The sequence below is a fragment of the Poecilia mexicana genome, unplaced genomic scaffold, assembly GCF_051168715.1.
Source record: "Poecilia mexicana isolate PSO_F unplaced genomic scaffold, ASM5116871v1 scaffold_14, whole genome shotgun sequence".
In the NCBI taxonomy this organism is placed as follows: domain Eukaryota; kingdom Metazoa; phylum Chordata; class Actinopteri; order Cyprinodontiformes; family Poeciliidae; genus Poecilia; species Poecilia mexicana.
Genome location: NW_028263383.1, coordinates 3,682,934 through 3,699,545, shown reverse-complemented (window position 1 = coordinate 3,699,545; position 16,612 = coordinate 3,682,934). Strand labels below are relative to the sequence as shown.

At 40.8% G+C, this 16,612-nt stretch overlaps 1 protein-coding gene across 1 annotated transcript in view; it reads left to right on the top strand.

The window, feature by feature from the left end:
• The window catches only part of LOC106923478 (disks large homolog 4), a 37,148-nt gene extending 27,666 nt beyond the window's left edge, over window positions 1-9,482 (top strand). The window contains exons 8-19 of the mRNA XM_088012593.1: window positions 1,070-1,214; window positions 3,020-3,155; window positions 3,235-3,391; window positions 3,482-3,584; window positions 4,561-4,675; window positions 5,059-5,235; window positions 5,340-5,382; window positions 5,457-5,487; window positions 6,003-6,104; window positions 6,301-6,473; window positions 7,335-7,629; window positions 8,287-9,482. Coding sequence (XP_087868719.1) covers window positions 1,070-1,214; window positions 3,020-3,155; window positions 3,235-3,391; window positions 3,482-3,584; window positions 4,561-4,675; window positions 5,059-5,235; window positions 5,340-5,382; window positions 5,457-5,487; window positions 6,003-6,104; window positions 6,301-6,473; window positions 7,335-7,629; window positions 8,287-8,393 — 1,584 coding nt within the window. The 3' untranslated portion in view covers window positions 8,394-9,482. The remainder of the gene's footprint in view (window positions 1-1,069; window positions 1,215-3,019; window positions 3,156-3,234; window positions 3,392-3,481; window positions 3,585-4,560; window positions 4,676-5,058; window positions 5,236-5,339; window positions 5,383-5,456; window positions 5,488-6,002; window positions 6,105-6,300; window positions 6,474-7,334; window positions 7,630-8,286) is intronic.
• Window positions 9,483-16,612: the final 7,130 nt, after the last annotated feature.

Here is a 16,612-nt window from a genome sequence, read left to right as displayed (position 1 = left end):
TGTTTAACTAATGCACTGTAGTTCTAAAAAATACATTTCGCTTTGTTTCGTGTTGTGTTTTGAACGAGTGAGAAATATACAGCTTTATGATTACCTTAAATGAATAGTTGAGAATTTTTTTTAATGATTTGATGGTTCTGTTAAAAGTTATGAGCAGCTAATTATCTTAACTGCAGCAGATAGTAGCTGTCCTGGTGGGTTGATTTTGAGTCTGAGACTGAAGCAATTGCATATTCTACTGTCTTAAGACTGCTTCAGACAATTAAAATTATTTTAAATTTAACCTTTAAAATGCCATCTTGTTTTGATTAGGGGGTTATTTACATAAGACATGTTTTGATTATGATTTCTGGACGTTTTGTTTGTCTCCTTTTGCTGTTAACGTCACTGTATGTGTTTGTATGTTGGTGTCTTTTCATGTAAATGCATGCTGACAATGTTGTGAAAAAATTTCCCTACGGAGACAAACATAGCCATCTATCTTGTGCATAAGCACTTATCCACTGTGACATTAACTTAAACAACTAGAAAGGGTTTTTTTTTTTTTGTTTGTTTTTTTTGCATCTCTTTACTTCTCTATCAGGAAGTTACTTTTACCAGGAATACTTTATATATTCTGTTGTCACTGTTTGTCATGCCAGGAAAGTCTCTACTTCCTGCTACAGTTTTCCATGAAAATAATCAACATTTTTCCCATATCACTCAGCGTAAACAGAATTATGTTGTACAACTGCAGCCACAATGAAACATGTGATCCTGCAAAGAAAAAAAAAAAGAAAAACATTTACGCTGGACAGTATGTAGCTGTATGAAATAAATGCACATTTGAGGCCCAGATTTTAACATCAAGGACTTTTTGGAATTTAATTTTGCAACTATGTTCCAAATTGTCTCCACTGTAGATCAGAGTTGTTGCATAACAAGAGTTATAGGACCAACAAATATGGATTTTTTATTTTTATTTTTTGCCATATTAATACATCAAACCAGTTGTCTTCTGCAGATGGGATAATTTTTTTTATCTTAATGTAATCCTGCTCATGTTTACCTGTGTTTTCTTAAAATCCAGGTGAACAACGTGTGTCTGGAGGATGTGATGCATGAGGACGCGGTGGGAGCTTTGAAGAACACAGCTGAGGTGGTGTACCTCAGGGTGGCCAAGCCAAACAACCTCTTTCTGACAAACTCCTACAACCCACCAGACCTCACCAGCAGTAAGCACGTCTTCATGTTGTTGTTTGTCCACCGGGAAACTGGATCTATGAGAGAAAACACTAAATGTCATCTTGTATTTCTACCAACAGCGTAGTAATCTGTTCGAGTTCTTCCACCTGAAATGCAAACACAGCAAGGAATCAGTTTAGGTGGAAGCTCATTCCCCCTTTTGATGAATATGCACTGTTATGTTTTAGAAAAAAGATGCAAATCTTTATTTCTGAGTTTAAGTTTGATACATAAAGGTGATTTCTTTGGACACATATTTTGACATTGAAAAATATGTTAATGCTGCATTTGTATCAGTTTATACAAGCAGTATTCATTTAGCGGACATCTATTCAAATTTGAATAGTTGGCAATATGTGGAAAAGTTTGTGCTTCCTAAACATTCTAACTTTTACTTACAAATGATCTCTTCCATCACTGTGGAGAAATGTTGGCCCCCTCCTCTTCAAAGAATAGTTTTAATTTGAAGACTGTGACACGAGATTTAAGTTGGATTTAAGTCTATTTGGGCTTTAACTAGGCCATTCCAGAGCCTGCTTTTCAGCTTTTGTTGAGCTATTCTGCTGATGTGCTTTGAATCACTGACCTCATGTACTTCATTAACTTATGGCTGCACGTTCTTCAAGATTTTCCGTTAGAAAGTAAATTAATGGTTCCTTCAGCTGTAACTTATCACACTACCACCACGTTTAACTGTTGTATAATGTTCCTTTTCCTGAAATGCTGTCAGTGTGAGGCCAGATGTCACACATACTTTCTAAAAGTTAATACTTTTATCTCATCAATCCACAGAATATTTTTCCTGCCTGAATCCCCTAGAAGGTTGTTTTGCTTTTTGGAAAATGTGAGACAAGCCTTTGTGCTTTATTATCTCAACAGCTGTTTTTGCGCTTTAAACTCTCCCATTGATGCTATTTTTGCTCGGTGTCTTTCTTACATTTGGTTCGTGAACACTGACCCTGACTCAAGTGAGAAATGCAGATCTTTAGATGTTGTTCTTCGCTCTTTTGTGGCATCTTGAAGTAATTTTGACAGGCCGGCTGCCCCGAGAAGCTTAGCTAAAGTTCGAAGTCTCCTCTGTGAATAAAGGCCTCCACTTTGCTGGACTCCCAAAGCTCCAGTAATGGTTTTGTAAACCTTCCCTGACTGATGGATTTCCACGACTCTGTTTATCATCATCTCACCATGTTTTGACTTTCCAGATCTTTCAGTCTACTTTATGTTGTTAGACAGGGTCACTGATTCCTCAACTCTTCAGGTCTGGTTGTGGTTTTTGAAGCTAAACTGAAAATGTGGTTTAACAAGGGAGGCAGTTACTTTTCCACAAACCCCAGGTCGTCTGATGTTACAATTTGTTTGATGTTCTGGAAAATGTAGGTGAAGGAAAAAAAAAAAAAAGCAAAAACACAAGAAATATTTAATGGACAAATACTTATGTCACAGCATGCAGCTTCGCATTTTCAAGAGTCATTTGTGAGGCTGAAAGTTTACATTTATAAATTTTATTTTTATTTCCATTTTTGCGGGGGTATCCGGTATCAGGAGTGTTAGCATAATGCTAAAGCTATTTGCTGTAACTTTCCTTCTACCGGAGCAAACTGTAGAGGAAAAAAGTTGCATACTGAAATCCTGAGTACGCTTCATTTCTAAGTTGCATTAAACAGTTTGTGGTTTACAATTCAGACGTATTCAGGTACGTCCAGCGTGACAGAAAAAGAAAAAAACCTGTCATACTTTATGTCCAGGCCTGCTCTGCTGCATAATCCCTCTTTTGGTTTCTCGTGTGTTTTTCCAGCATATTCCCATATGGATACTGAACTTAGCCACCCCAACTATCTTGGATCAGATTACCCACAAGCCCTCACCCCCACCTCACCGAGTCGCTTTTCTCCTGTCCTGCACGGCCTGATGGGAGATGACGACATACCCAGGTGATTTTCGAAGCACCGCGTCGCATCGCTAAGCCACAACGTTTACCAGTATAACCAATTAGATGAACTCTGGTTGCAGAGAGCCTCGCAGAGTCTTGATTCACCGAGGCTCTACGGGTCTGGGCTTCAACATTGTAGGGGGAGAGGATGGAGAGGGCATATTTATCTCCTTCATCCTGGCAGGGGGGCCGGCCGACCTCAGCGGGGAGCTTCACAAGGGCGATCAGATCCTTAGTGTAATGACATCTTCTGTCACCAGAAAATTTGAAGCGCATATGCCGGCCAGATGGGGCTGTAAACATTCTCGCTGTGTGTACATTTCTTAGGTGAACGGCGTGGATTTGCGCATGGCCACGCATGAGCAGGCTGCCGCGGCTCTGAAGAACGCTGGCCAGACCGTAACCATCATCGCTCAGTACAGGCCCGAAGGTAAAACCGCAGCACACGTTTTCGCTCCGCTTTCCATATAATTTGCATAGATCGCCTGACTGATTACTCAAGCAGTAACACTTGCAGCTTTTAGCATAAAAGTGGCTACATGGAGGACATCTGAGGATGTGTTTGGGGGGGATGATTAAATTTTTTATGAGGTTTCATTAGATTAGTGTCATCCATTGGAGAGATGAGTTTGATTTTGCTTTGCTACCGCTGGCGAAGTGTGTTCATTTGTTTACTGTGGCAGCCACAATATATCCTAAAGTGATAGCAGCGACACCAAAACATTTTATAGGACTAAAACTCACTGATCAAATCACAGGGAGAATCAGAATTATAGCACATTATAAGATAAAAAAAAAATCCTGATGCAATTATCTCTGTGCCACTTTTATAAGGTACATATTGTAGTTTTTACAACTTTTCCTTTTCCATTTTATTGTAATGACATTCATTTCCATGTCTGAGGTTAAGAAATATATTTTCTTTTGTTTGTCTTTTTGAAAAGTGAAACAGCACTAGCAAGCTGCTTCCTAACCCACAATGACAATCTGAGTCTTCCTGCAGTTTGCTGCTCTTCTGTTTCTCTGTGGGGAAAAATGTCAATTAGGAAGATAAATATTTAAATTTGTGCAGCATCCAGATCATTTTTGCTCTGGTTCTGACCAGCATTTTTACTCAAATGTTTACAACAAAAGCAAAAACAACAGTAAATGGAAACAGCAGAAAGTCTCACTTTTCTACACGATCCTTTAGATCGATTAGCCTCAGGGACTAATCTGTCCTGCAGCTCAAACTTTATTTCAATCTTTGATCAATTTTCTCACAACAACTCCAGAAAGTGGCATCAGCTGTTACTTTATTCTAATATTTAAGGTTTCTTGGCTCTAAAATCAGGTGACTTTGACTCATTAAAGTAACAATTTTAAACAGCTGAACATTAAATAAGTGTATTTCTTTCCTCTTGTAGAGTACAGCCGTTTTGAAGCTAAAATCCATGACTTGCGGGAACAGCTGATGAACAGCAGTATGGGCTCTGGGACCACAACACTAAGGAGTAACCCAAAGAGAGGCTTCTACATCAGGTACCGAAGGAGATCTCACAAACTGCCGAGAAAATAAAAGGTTTAGAAATGAGGTTGCCAGCATTCTAGCTTCAACTAAATTATTATTTATTACTCAAAGTAACTCAGGATTAAAGACTCACTTGAAGTGGTCGCAGTTAAGTGAATCTTTAAATTGTCTGTATGGAAATGGAAAATAAAATCATCTTAAGTGAAATGATGCTACATAGCGTTTTTTTATGAGCTAATAATGCTGTATAACGATGTTCTTTCCTTCAGAAGAGTCACAGCTGCGACTTTAGTTACAATCCTCCTTAAAGTGGACATTTTGGTAAAAGCTGTGGTCAAATCGAAGTTGAGAAGCTCCTTATTAAACGCTTGCTTTGGACTCTTACATCGCCCAGGGCTCTTTTTGACTACGACAAGACGGCGGACTGCGGTTTCCTCAGTCAAGCCCTGGGCTTCAAGTTTGGGGACGTCCTGCATGTGTTGGACTGCGGCGATGAAGAGTGGTGGCAGGCCCGGAAGGTCAGCCCGCAGAACGAGGCCGAGGAGGTCGGCTTCATCCCCAGCAAACACAGGTCAGGGAACGATCCCACCTTGGGATCCAGCAGCTGGTAGGAACTATGTGTGAGCAGTGTTGTGCTTGGCAAAAGGCCGTCAGTAGAATCTGTCGTTTCAACAGGGTGGAAAGAAAAGAGTGGTCTCGTGTTAACACCAAAGAGAGGGTAAGTTCACTCGCTGCACTTTAAATCTGAGTTTTTCATACATGTTGTGATCTTTGTTCTCCTCTGTGTTGCAGGACCACGGTCGGGACAGCGTGGGCACCCAAGGTGATTAACATATAGATGTGCTTTCGCGTGATTGCTCAGATCAGTTAGCCTTGAATCCCTCTACACGGGTTTGTTGATATGAACTCAATGTCTTTGTTTATAGATGAAAAATTACTGCGTTTCATCATTCAGAAAAGTACAGGTCTCCTTCAGCCTCCAATGAGCAGGATTTAGGGAAAATATCTGAATGTCTTCTAAATTAAAGCAGGAGCGCTCGTCACAGATAAATACGTGTTCAGATTTAGAGACGCACGTGGAGAAACAAAGCCAGATCTCATTTTGAAATAATGAAAAGAGCTGCGGCTGATTGCTGCTGTGTTCTGTCACTAGGGAGAGATAAAACCCCACACAGTTATGAGACAGTTACTCAAGTGGAAGGTAAGACCTCACAAAGGCATGTTTTGAGCCTGCTGTCCAAGTCTTTAATGTGACATTTCATTTTTGTTTTTATTTCTCTTTTGTGATTGAAGCCGCTCTGTTTGCTCTCTCTCTCTCTCTCTCCGTCTCCTTGTAAGTACATTACGCAAGGCCGATCATCATTCTGGGTCCGGTGAAGGACAGGATAAATGACGACCTGTTGTCTGAGTTCCCTGATAAGTTCGGCTCCTGTGTCCCTCGTGAGTAATTTTGCCGTCGCTCTCGGAGACCAATCTGCTCCGTGCTTTTTGTTCGGACGCCGCCGCCGCTGCCACCAGCAGCGGTTTTGGGATGACGTGCGGATAAAAGCGATTGTTTCTTGGTTTTCTTGTTTCTTGATTCATAACGGGATATTCGTGTGCATCCGTTTGTCTCTGCTTGTCCTTCGTTTGACAGACACGACGCGGCCTAAGAGGGAATACGAGGTGGACGGGCGAGACTATCATTTTGTGTCCTCCAGGGAACAGATGGAAAAGGACATCCAGAGCCACCGGTTCATCGAAGCCGGGCAGTACAACAGTCATCTGTACGGCACCAGCGTGCAGAGCGTCCGCGAGGTGGCCGAGCAAGTGAGCAGCCATCTTTTCCTCTCTACAAAAAAAAAAATTCATAACCATCTTATTATGCAAATGTTTTAAATTAGACAGATTTAGTGATCTAAAATCTTAGAATATACTTTATTGATCCCCAATTGCTTATTTGTTGACAAGCTACTCCATCTAAAGTGTTAAATATCAATAATACAAATATAACCATTAGAGATAAAGTTTATAATATTTATATATGTGTGTGTGTGTGTGTGTGTGTGTGTGTGTGTGTGTGTGTGTGTGTGTGTGTGTGTGTGTGTGTGTGTGTGTGTGTGTAAGAATGATGCAAGTCATTCAATATGACTGAATATAAATAAATAATAAATAAACATGCACATGCAAATATGTTAATCTAAAAATAATCTATAATTGAGTGCAGAGAAAATAATACAACAACAATACAATATAATATAATACTGTAATTCATACACATAGATCCAATTATCTATCCGCAAATGCACTTGAAAATTACCTTTTGCAGGCACTGCAGCTGTTTAGCAAGGAACAGTCAAAATCTTCAGCCTGTAGTTCTGGAAGCTGGCAGAACTAAAACTTCAACTAAATGATTCTATAAAATATGCAAAAACCCCAAATTCTCCTTTTGAAAACCACGTATTTCTCTCCTCTGTACATCAGTGAATTGAGTTAAGTTGTTCTATATATGCAATGCGCTGTTTTGTGGGACGTGGCGTCCTTACTGCACGAGAAAAATACGTCACTAACTACAATCAGCCTCCAGCATCTTATCGTCCAACCAGTTAGCAGATTCCTTCTTTTCATGGCCCAAAACAGTTCATGTCAATGTTTGTTTTATTTTTATTGTTTTATTTTTTCCCCGAGCAGCAGGGAAAGCACTGCATCCTGGATGTTTCGGCTAACGCTGTGCGTAGACTACAAGCTGCTCAACTTCACCCCATCGCAATCTTTGTCCGGCCCAAGTCACTGGAGAATGTTTTGTACGTATCTTTAAAAGAGATTCCTTTAGCAGTTATCGTCGCAAACAGAAAACGGTGTGTGATGAAAGCTTCTGCATATGGCATCACCAGAGAAATCAACACTCGGCTGACGGAGGAGCAGGCCAGGAAAGCAATGGACCGAGCCCTCAAACTAGAACAGGACTTCATCGAGTGCTTCTCAGGTAAACGCAGCAGACATATGCTGGGTAAAAATACCTTTTGTCTCAGTTTATTATTAGCCTGAGTTCCTCCATGTTCTCCCCGTGCTCCTGCCAAGTGCTCCAGCTTTTTGCCACAATCCAAAGATGCAGTTTTTATTTTAATTGGTTCTCTAAATTGCCCTCAGGTGTGACTGTGTCCACGGTTGTTTGTCCTAGGATGAAATGGTGATCTATCCTCGCCTAATAAATGGATGGATGTGCTAGTAAAACATTCTCTTATCCGTTTTTAATCGATTTTTCTACATTTTTTCCTCACCATTTAAAGGCCAACACATTGCAATGGCCACGTACTCTGCCTTCACAGTGATAAGCTGCTTCTGTTTAACCGAGTGAGTTAAATGCTTTGAGCCCTCCTGGTGCCTTTTGGGAGGGCTCAGAGCGTTTTAACATTTCACAGACACATTTAGGGCAAATCTCCCCAGTAGTCGGAGCGCGGATGCCAGGTTTCTTCTCAAATCTGGTGCCACCCGTGATTTACAACCAATCACAAAGAGTGAGAGTCATTTTCCGGATGTGTGTGTTTTTTTAGGTTAAAATACGACGCAGTTCTTACAGCGTCCTGTGCATTAAGTCTCGTTTTCAACATTTTCTCGCCTCCTCTCTGCTTTCCGGTGGCAGCCGTCGTGGAAGGGGAGAGCTTTGAAGAGGTTTATCACAAAGTAAAGACAGTGATCGAAGAGCAATCGGGGCCTTACATCTGGATCCCCACTCGGGAGAGGCTGTGATGCTGCGACCGACCCGACCCGCCCTCGCCTCCCGACCCTCACAGCCACAGACCGCCGCCGCCATTCACCCGTCACAGCCGAGCCAGCCTCGCCTGCCTTCCCGTCCGTCCTCCCGTCCTCCAGCGAAGTCCGTGCTTAGGCGACCGCCGCTTAACGACACAGAGAGACTAAATGCCTGCAACGAGCGGGAAAGCACGGGAAAACGACACCGCGAGGCAAGTAAGGATACCAAAAAGGAGACTTTTTTTAAGAAAAAAAAAACAAAACAAAAAAACAAGGCGAACAAGCTTATGTTGTGAGTTCAACTGAACGAGATCGGGAGAAAAGATTTTAGTGTAATTTTACTTTACCATTTAGGATCAGTTGGTATTTAGCATTAAAATGAGCGCTGGATTTAAACAGTGGCTTCACCAGACGAAATTGGCCAAAAATGAACTCGCATTCAACAAAAAAATCCAGTTTAATGTTTCGGCCATTGAAAATCCACATGCAGACGGCCACTTCAGGCAGATTTTAACTGCATTTTGATCCTGTGTGTGAGCTGCGGTCCATGTTCTGTGGATCTCAAAAGAGTGTAGATGTGTCTGAGTAGACTTTGGAGTAAAGCAGAGGGTAGACCTCAACTTCTCTGCCTATCTCAAGTCTCCTGCCCCACACTAGGCACTTCTACGTGACGGTGATCCCCGGGATGGAGATGCTGACAAAAGAGCCTTTTAGCATCTCTCTTTTTTTTTTTTTTAAACGACCTCCTAGCGTCTTTGGAGAATACTTCAGATTCTAGCGAGGCCCGCTCCCTTGACCAGGAGTCTTTTCTCAGCACTTTTTGTCAACCTCTTCTTGGTTCTTGGTGCACACTTGAAACAACATCTCTGTAACCAAGACAAACATTTCTTCTGTTGCCCATTTTAAATATTGTGAGGCAGATTTTCGAGGCGTTGCAGTTAATTTCGATTAAAAACTCATTATAAGCTGAAGCATGCATCTTCACTGATGGAGTTATCAGAGAAAAACAGAGGAAAGAAAAAAAAAATCTCAGAAAAAATAGGGAAAAACAAAAGAACGGCTAAAAGGTACAGTATCTTGCGAAAATATTTGAGCTTTCTCACGTTTTGTCATGTTCAAGCCACAGCCTTGTAGGATCTGTGATAAGTGAACAGAATATTGTCCGTAATTGTTAAGTGAACGGATGAGGATTTATGCTTTCCAAAGTTATTTTACAAATATAATTTGTAAAATAACAAATTTTACAAATTTGACAACAAAAATGTTGTTTTGCTTTTGCATTCAACTCCCTGGAGTCAGTTCTTGGTAGAAACTCTTTAAAAATACAAAAGCTAAAAGGGCTTTATCTAGTCTGGGAGAGTCCAAGGCGCTTTACCCATCTATTCACACACTGATGGGGGTAAGCGACTATATCTTACTCTGGATGGATACTGTGTCTTATTGGGTTTAGTTCTGGCCTTTGACTGGGACATTCAGGCACATTATTATTCTTTGATCGCTGCTGTTCCTCCGCAGCTCCGGCTATATGTTTAAAGTCTTTTCTCGGAGACGAATCTCTCCCCCGCCCCTGGTGGATTGTTCCCAGGATAATCCTGCGCTTATCTCCATTTATCCATCAGATTTGACCAGCTTTTGTGTCCCTGCTGAAGAAAAACATCCCCACAATATGATGCTGCCACCACTCTGTGACTGTGTGTGGACGCTCTTCTCAGTCTGATGTGTAGTTTCACAAAGTTATTTCAGCTTTTTTATCTAAGAATTCTTATCACTTCTTAATAGGGGTCTAAATATAAAGATGCACCGCTTTTTTCAGATTTTTAGTCATTAAATATTTTTGAAATAAATATGCCCCACTTTCCGCTGGTCTGGCTCGTAACACTCCAGCGTTTGAAGTTTTGCGGTTGCGGCATGACAAAACGTTGGCAAAGCTTGAGATAAATGGATCCTTTTGCAAGGCACTGTATGTTCTTCTTCTCTGCCTCTTTATTGCGAAGGAGGGTTTTAGCATGTCTTATAAAAGAAGAGGAGTAAGGAGACGAGAGGCTGGCCCTGAGCGGAAACTGATAATCCGACACGGTTTGGCTTCTCACGCACCCGCACGCAAAACACACACACACACACACGTACAAACCTCGCACCCCCATCCGGCGACCCTCACACACACGTGGAGTTGGACCCTCAGCTGTGAACCTGGCAACACCCCTCTGCAGCTGTTCTGACCTGCTAGTCAGAATCCAGGATGAATGTTATCTCTCCAGGCACAAACAGCAGAGCTCTCGGCTTCACCTTGCCGGTCACTCTTCCAGGAGATCCCCTTTCAACGCGCAGACACGCACACTGTTTCCAGTGGCCGCAGCGTAAGCCATTGCGCGTGAGTCTGTATCCGTGAGCGTCTCTGCACAGCTGTGCATGTGTGGAAACTCCTCTGTGTGTGTGTGAGGAGGAATAGGTCTTCTTTTATTCTCTCTCTTCCACTTTTCTCTGCTTCTTTCTCCTTCTCGAGTCCATACAAATTAACTATAAGTCATGTTTAAAGACTATAAAAAAGAAATGGCCTCTATATATAAATATATATATAAATATATATCTTTTTTATGACAATTTCTAACAGGACTAAGTCTGTAAAGAATAATCAACATTTCCAAATAGTATTTCATCGATTTCTTTGGGTAAAATAGTATTTTGGTTGTTGGGTTTGCCCCCATATTCTCATTTTATTGTTGTTAAGCAAAAAGCTACACTGATATATAAAAAATGAACCATTTCAAGCTGATGTAAAGCAAACCTGACATAAATATGAAACGGTAATATTTGGGGGAGGGGGCGGAAAATGTCAAAAAAGAACTAATTGAAAAACATGTGCAATGCAGCTGTGTGTCTCTGTGTGACTGAATGTGTGTGTTTGTTGCAGGAACATACATATCTATATGTATACAATATAGATAATGCTATAAAAGGAATCCAGCCTATGGTGGTTGTGATGTATAAAACATAAATGAGTGGCGTGAGCTTGTGGGTGCGTGCGTGAGAGGGTGAGACACACACGTGAAGATGTAGTGCAATACTGCTACGATGTTATGCAATGAAGACGGTTCTGTGTGTAAGATTAACAAGAGTGTCTATGAAGTTTGCACTGATGGCTGTTAAACGCTGGACATGTCAGCAGGACAGAAGCAGTGACTGGAGGAGAAACGAAACGAGACGGAGAGTTTTAAGAGCATGTGTTTGTATTATATGTTCTGAATTATAAGAGGTAATATGGAAGTATTGATGGAAATAACCATTCATATTTATTGTTTTTTTTTTTTGTTTGTTTACCTGCTTCTCTCAGCACAAAGTGGATCTGCTGAGTTGTTTTTTTTTTTTATTATTATGAATGGCAGTTTTGGGGGTTTTGGTTTACAGGTGCATGTAAATAAATCTGGAAAAAACAAAAAAAATTATAATCAAAAGTCACTTTACTTCTGTAATCAACATGGTTCGCTGCACACACTGATATATTTCAAACTTTTATTTCTATTAATCTTATGGTTATGGCTTGCAAAAGATTTGACTGTTACAAACCAGTGAATTCATTAACTAATGAAGAAGAAGAAGAAGAAGAAGAAGAAGAGGAAGAAGAAGCGTGTTCACAGAGTACAGGCAAAATAATGGAAAGTTTGGTGGAAGAAACACACGGTGACAGTGAAGGGAGTCAGTATTCACAGTGACCAGTCCAGGAGACGAGCTGCAGATGTCACATTCCTCGTGCCAAGCCTGTCCTGCAATGGAAACAATATCAGTATCAGAATATTTCCTTGGTGTGCAGATTTTTTTTCTTTTTTTTTTTTTTTGCCCAGTTTGTTAAAAGTACCAGTATAAAAAAACAGGTTTATAAATTTGAATCCAGTAGATAATCTGTGAGCTTCCATGCAGCAGCGTATCGATACGATGCAGCTTCATGCAAAAGAAGCCCAAATCAAGTATTCAGTGCACATATACTATACAATAGGCCTGTCACAACGACACATTTTGCTGGATAATAAATTGTTCCAGAAGTTATTGCGATAAACGATAATATTATTGTTTTGAGACCATTTCTAAGCAATATAATGGCAAAATAATAATGCAAGAGCACATTAACACTGGAACTAGAAGACATGTTAAATATCCAAAATAAATAAACAAAGCAACAAATATAATTAATTTTGAAGTCTTTGTAAACAAAATTGTCCTGGTTGAGACCAAAGCACCAAACTGAAGACTTTTATCATCCAGTTTTTGAGAAAGAGAGAGAGAAAAAAGAAATAAACGATAAATCACGTGAATGGAAATGATTGAGTTTATTTTATTTTAATTTATCATGCGATTAATAGATTTATTGATTATTGTGACAGGCCTACATGGAGTTACTTTTCAGTATGTTATCATTCCTGGATGTAAAATGTTCTTTTATTAGTTTTATGTAATAGCTTAACTATAACTCTGGGAAATTGAATTCTGCATATTTGTTAGCTGTAAGCCATAGTCATCAGAATTAATGAAGAAAAAAATAGAAATAAATCAATGTGTTCAGAAGCCAACTATTTAATGAGGTTCAAGTTTTTAAATTGAATTTCTGAAAAGAAAAAAACAACAACTTTTCGATGATATTCTGGTTTATTGAGATGCATCTGATTTATTTATTAAGAACCGTCACTAAAGCTCCATATCGAGTCTGTATATTTTTGTATTTTTCTTTCTTATTTTTATTTTTTTTTTTGGTCTCCCCCAGCCCCACATTGAGAAAGCTCTTGGGTCTTGGATGCAAAACGCTGTAAATACAAATAATGTTTGGTTTTTCCGCGTGGCTCTCGGCGATCACTATCCTAAACGAGACCAAGTACGAGAACCCTCCATGGGAGCCACGGGCCCAGTTTAACTGCATTTACACACTCTGGGTGGGAAAAAACACACATATTTATATACACACACACACACACACACACACACACACACACACACACACACACACACACACACACACACACACACACACAATCTCAGCATGTCCACACATGCATTTACATTTACTACATTCACAGAACACTCACTCATTGATTGAATAATATGTTTTCAGTTTCTTTCTTTGAGGGTTTCAATGTATTTCTTAATATCTCTCTCTCTCTCTCTCTCTCTCACTCTCTCTCTCTCTCTCTCTCTCTCACTCTCTCTCTCTCTCTCTCTCTCAGCCATCCGTATCATAGTGTGATATTCCTTATAAAGTATATGAATTTTTACAGAAAAGACTGATTACAAAGTTACAACTGATGCAGAAGAATATATTCAATAATGACATTATGAAGCAAAATAAAATGTTCCAGTTCAGTGAAGCGCTTGTTGTAAATTAGCTATAAAATAATAAAAATGGATTTAAAAATGCTTTCTGAACACTCGGACTCGGATGCCTTCTTGTTCTTTCTGGTTTGTGTAAATGGTCCCTTGCAGTTCCACAGGTGGAGATTAGCAGGACAACCAGAGGGGGGCGCTCGTCCTCTACGTTTAGCCTCTTATACAAGCGCCACTCGCTGCATCTGCACAGACTTGCTTTGTGTGTTTTTTCTGTTTTTCTTGGATGACGGCTTCGCTACCACCCCAACCTCATTCCCCTCATTGGGAAAAAAAAAAAAAAAAAAAAAAAAACTTCTCTCTGGGAAGCATATATTCATGAACATCCCTCAATCTGATCACATGTTCTGCTGAAAGGCATCAATGTCTGGATATTTGAGAATGTTCAGACACTCAAGATTGTGCATGCATGATCCTGCAGCCAAAATCAATCATTCAGCTGAGAAAGAAGAGAGGAGAAGAACCAACTCTTTGTTACCGACTCATAATGCCAATGAACTTTTCTTGGTTTCTAAAGACTTTGAAGAACTTGGCAGATAAAACTTATTTAGTTTAAAATAGTTCACGTTGCTTCCACAGTCAGTCAGTTTCACTCAAAGGTAAACAGTCATTCGGGGTTTTTAACGAGGCATTTAGACGAATGTTTGGGTTTTTTTCACCGGGAAGTGAATCTCTTGCAGAGATTTTTAAGATGAGAATCGGTTGCACAATTCAGAATTTAATATGTTCCCTGATGTCTTGATAAAAATCCTTTAGCTTGTTGAAGAATAATCATCTTATTTCTGGAGCCGTTAACAAGCTTCTGGTGAAGTCCTGGCTGCTCTTCCTTTGCAGAATTGGCAGAGCTGATTTAAATTGGTTGGTTTGCTGGCACAGATGCTCCTGAGCAAACTCCCTAAATTTTTTAATTAGGTTTAGGCCAGAGCCATTCAGGAATCTTAATTTTCTCCAGCTTTTTCCTTCCCAAGCCCAGTTTTGACGTCAGTGTGTTTATGCGCTGGAAGATTTCACAACTTCTGACAACAATCAGCAGAACGTCTGGATGAGTCGAGGTAAGAAAAGAAGCGGAGCAACTTTGAAGCACGGTGGTGGAAGCGTGTTGCTTTTAACTTTATGTTGTTTCTCTGATTTTCTCAATTAAAACGTTACAATTTCTGAACAGACAAGTTAACAAAATGCTTCAAGAAGCACAGGGGCTGATCCTAAAGGATGTTTTTGAAAAGGTCAAAAGAGGCGCATGTTGAGCCTGTAGAGCAGGGGTCCCCAAACTACGCCCCGCGGGCCGGATGCGGCCCGCCTCCACATTTGGTCCGGCCCCCTGAACAATACCAGAGAGCATTCAGATTTATTGTATTTTCCGGTTTATATGTGGATTTTTCTTCAACCACCAGGGGGCTCTTTAGCAGGAAGTGTGTCCTGTAAACTGTGGGGCGCATTGCTGCCATCTGTTGGATTTTTAGGGAACTGCTTGACTTTTATGTTATTTAATCAGTACGTTGTTTGCTAGCGGTAGAGCAGATGAACACAGGTGTCTGTTATGAACGCCGCATTCCAGGTCGAGTTCTTCGAAGCGATGCCTGTAAGTAGCAACTTATACTTCAAAACGAGCCTTTATGTTAACATATGAGAAATTAATATGTTAAAGTTACATTCCCTCAATGGAATATATACTAGTTAGTCCCAGTGACCGTCAGCAGGGCCGAGCGCAAATCGTGACACCGCACCTACTACTGGCACTTCCGGTGGCAGGTGTGACACCTGCCACAAGTGCCACTGCGTTCGGGACTAGCTGCCAGTGCTGCCGCTGCGTTCGGCTGACTTCGGCTGACCTCGGCACCTCTTACTGGCACTTCCGCTGACACCTGCCACAAGTGCCACTGCGTTCGGGACTAGCTGCCAGTGCTGCCGCTGCGTTCGGCTGACTTCGGCTGACCTCGGCACCTCTTACTGGCACTTCCGCTGACACCTGCCACAAGTGCCACTGCTTTCGGGACTAGCTGCCAGAGTTGCCACTGCGTTCGGCTGACTTCGGCTGACCTCGTACTGGCACTTCCGCTGACACCTGCCACAAGTGCCACTGCTTTCGGGACTAGCTGCCAGAGTTGCCACTGCGTTCGGCTGACTTCGGCTGACCTCGGCACCTCGTACTGGCACTTCCGCTGACACCTGCCACAAGTGCCACTGTTTTCGGGTCTAGCTGCCAGAGTTGCCGCTGACTTAGGCAAATGGACTACATATCCCATGATGCTTTATTACTAGTAGAAGAAGAACTTAAAGACAGACGAAGAAGACAGAATTTAATAAGAGTTTTTTTTCGCAGAAATACTTATGTTAGCTGAATTCCTACACGTTTTGTATATCATGTATGATTCGTTCATCCTATTTATTCACTAAAGTTCATCTGAATAATCCAGACGACTCCTTTCGTCTTTGTATTAATCAAATACACAGCAGGTAGGGATGCCATTGGTTTCGGCACCTTTGTAACAGCTGAGTCTGGCTTCCACTAGAGCTACCGTTAGGTGTCCAGGATGTTTCAGAGCTGTCACAACTGGTGCCGATGTTTTGGGGGATGGCAATGACAGTTTTTATAATGCGTATTTATAAAAAAAAAAATTCAATGGTAATTGGTTATTTATCCATTTAACACTTTGAATATTTTTGACTGAGTTTAATTCAAGCAAGATGGCCAATTGAATATACTATAAAGTGTCACTATTACAGTGGAACCTGTCACTATGTTCAAGGACACATCTGGTTAATCACACATCATTGATAGTTAATAGGACTTTTTACTTAATCAAAATGACATTCAACCCTTGCCCATGTTTATATCGCAGAACAGTGGC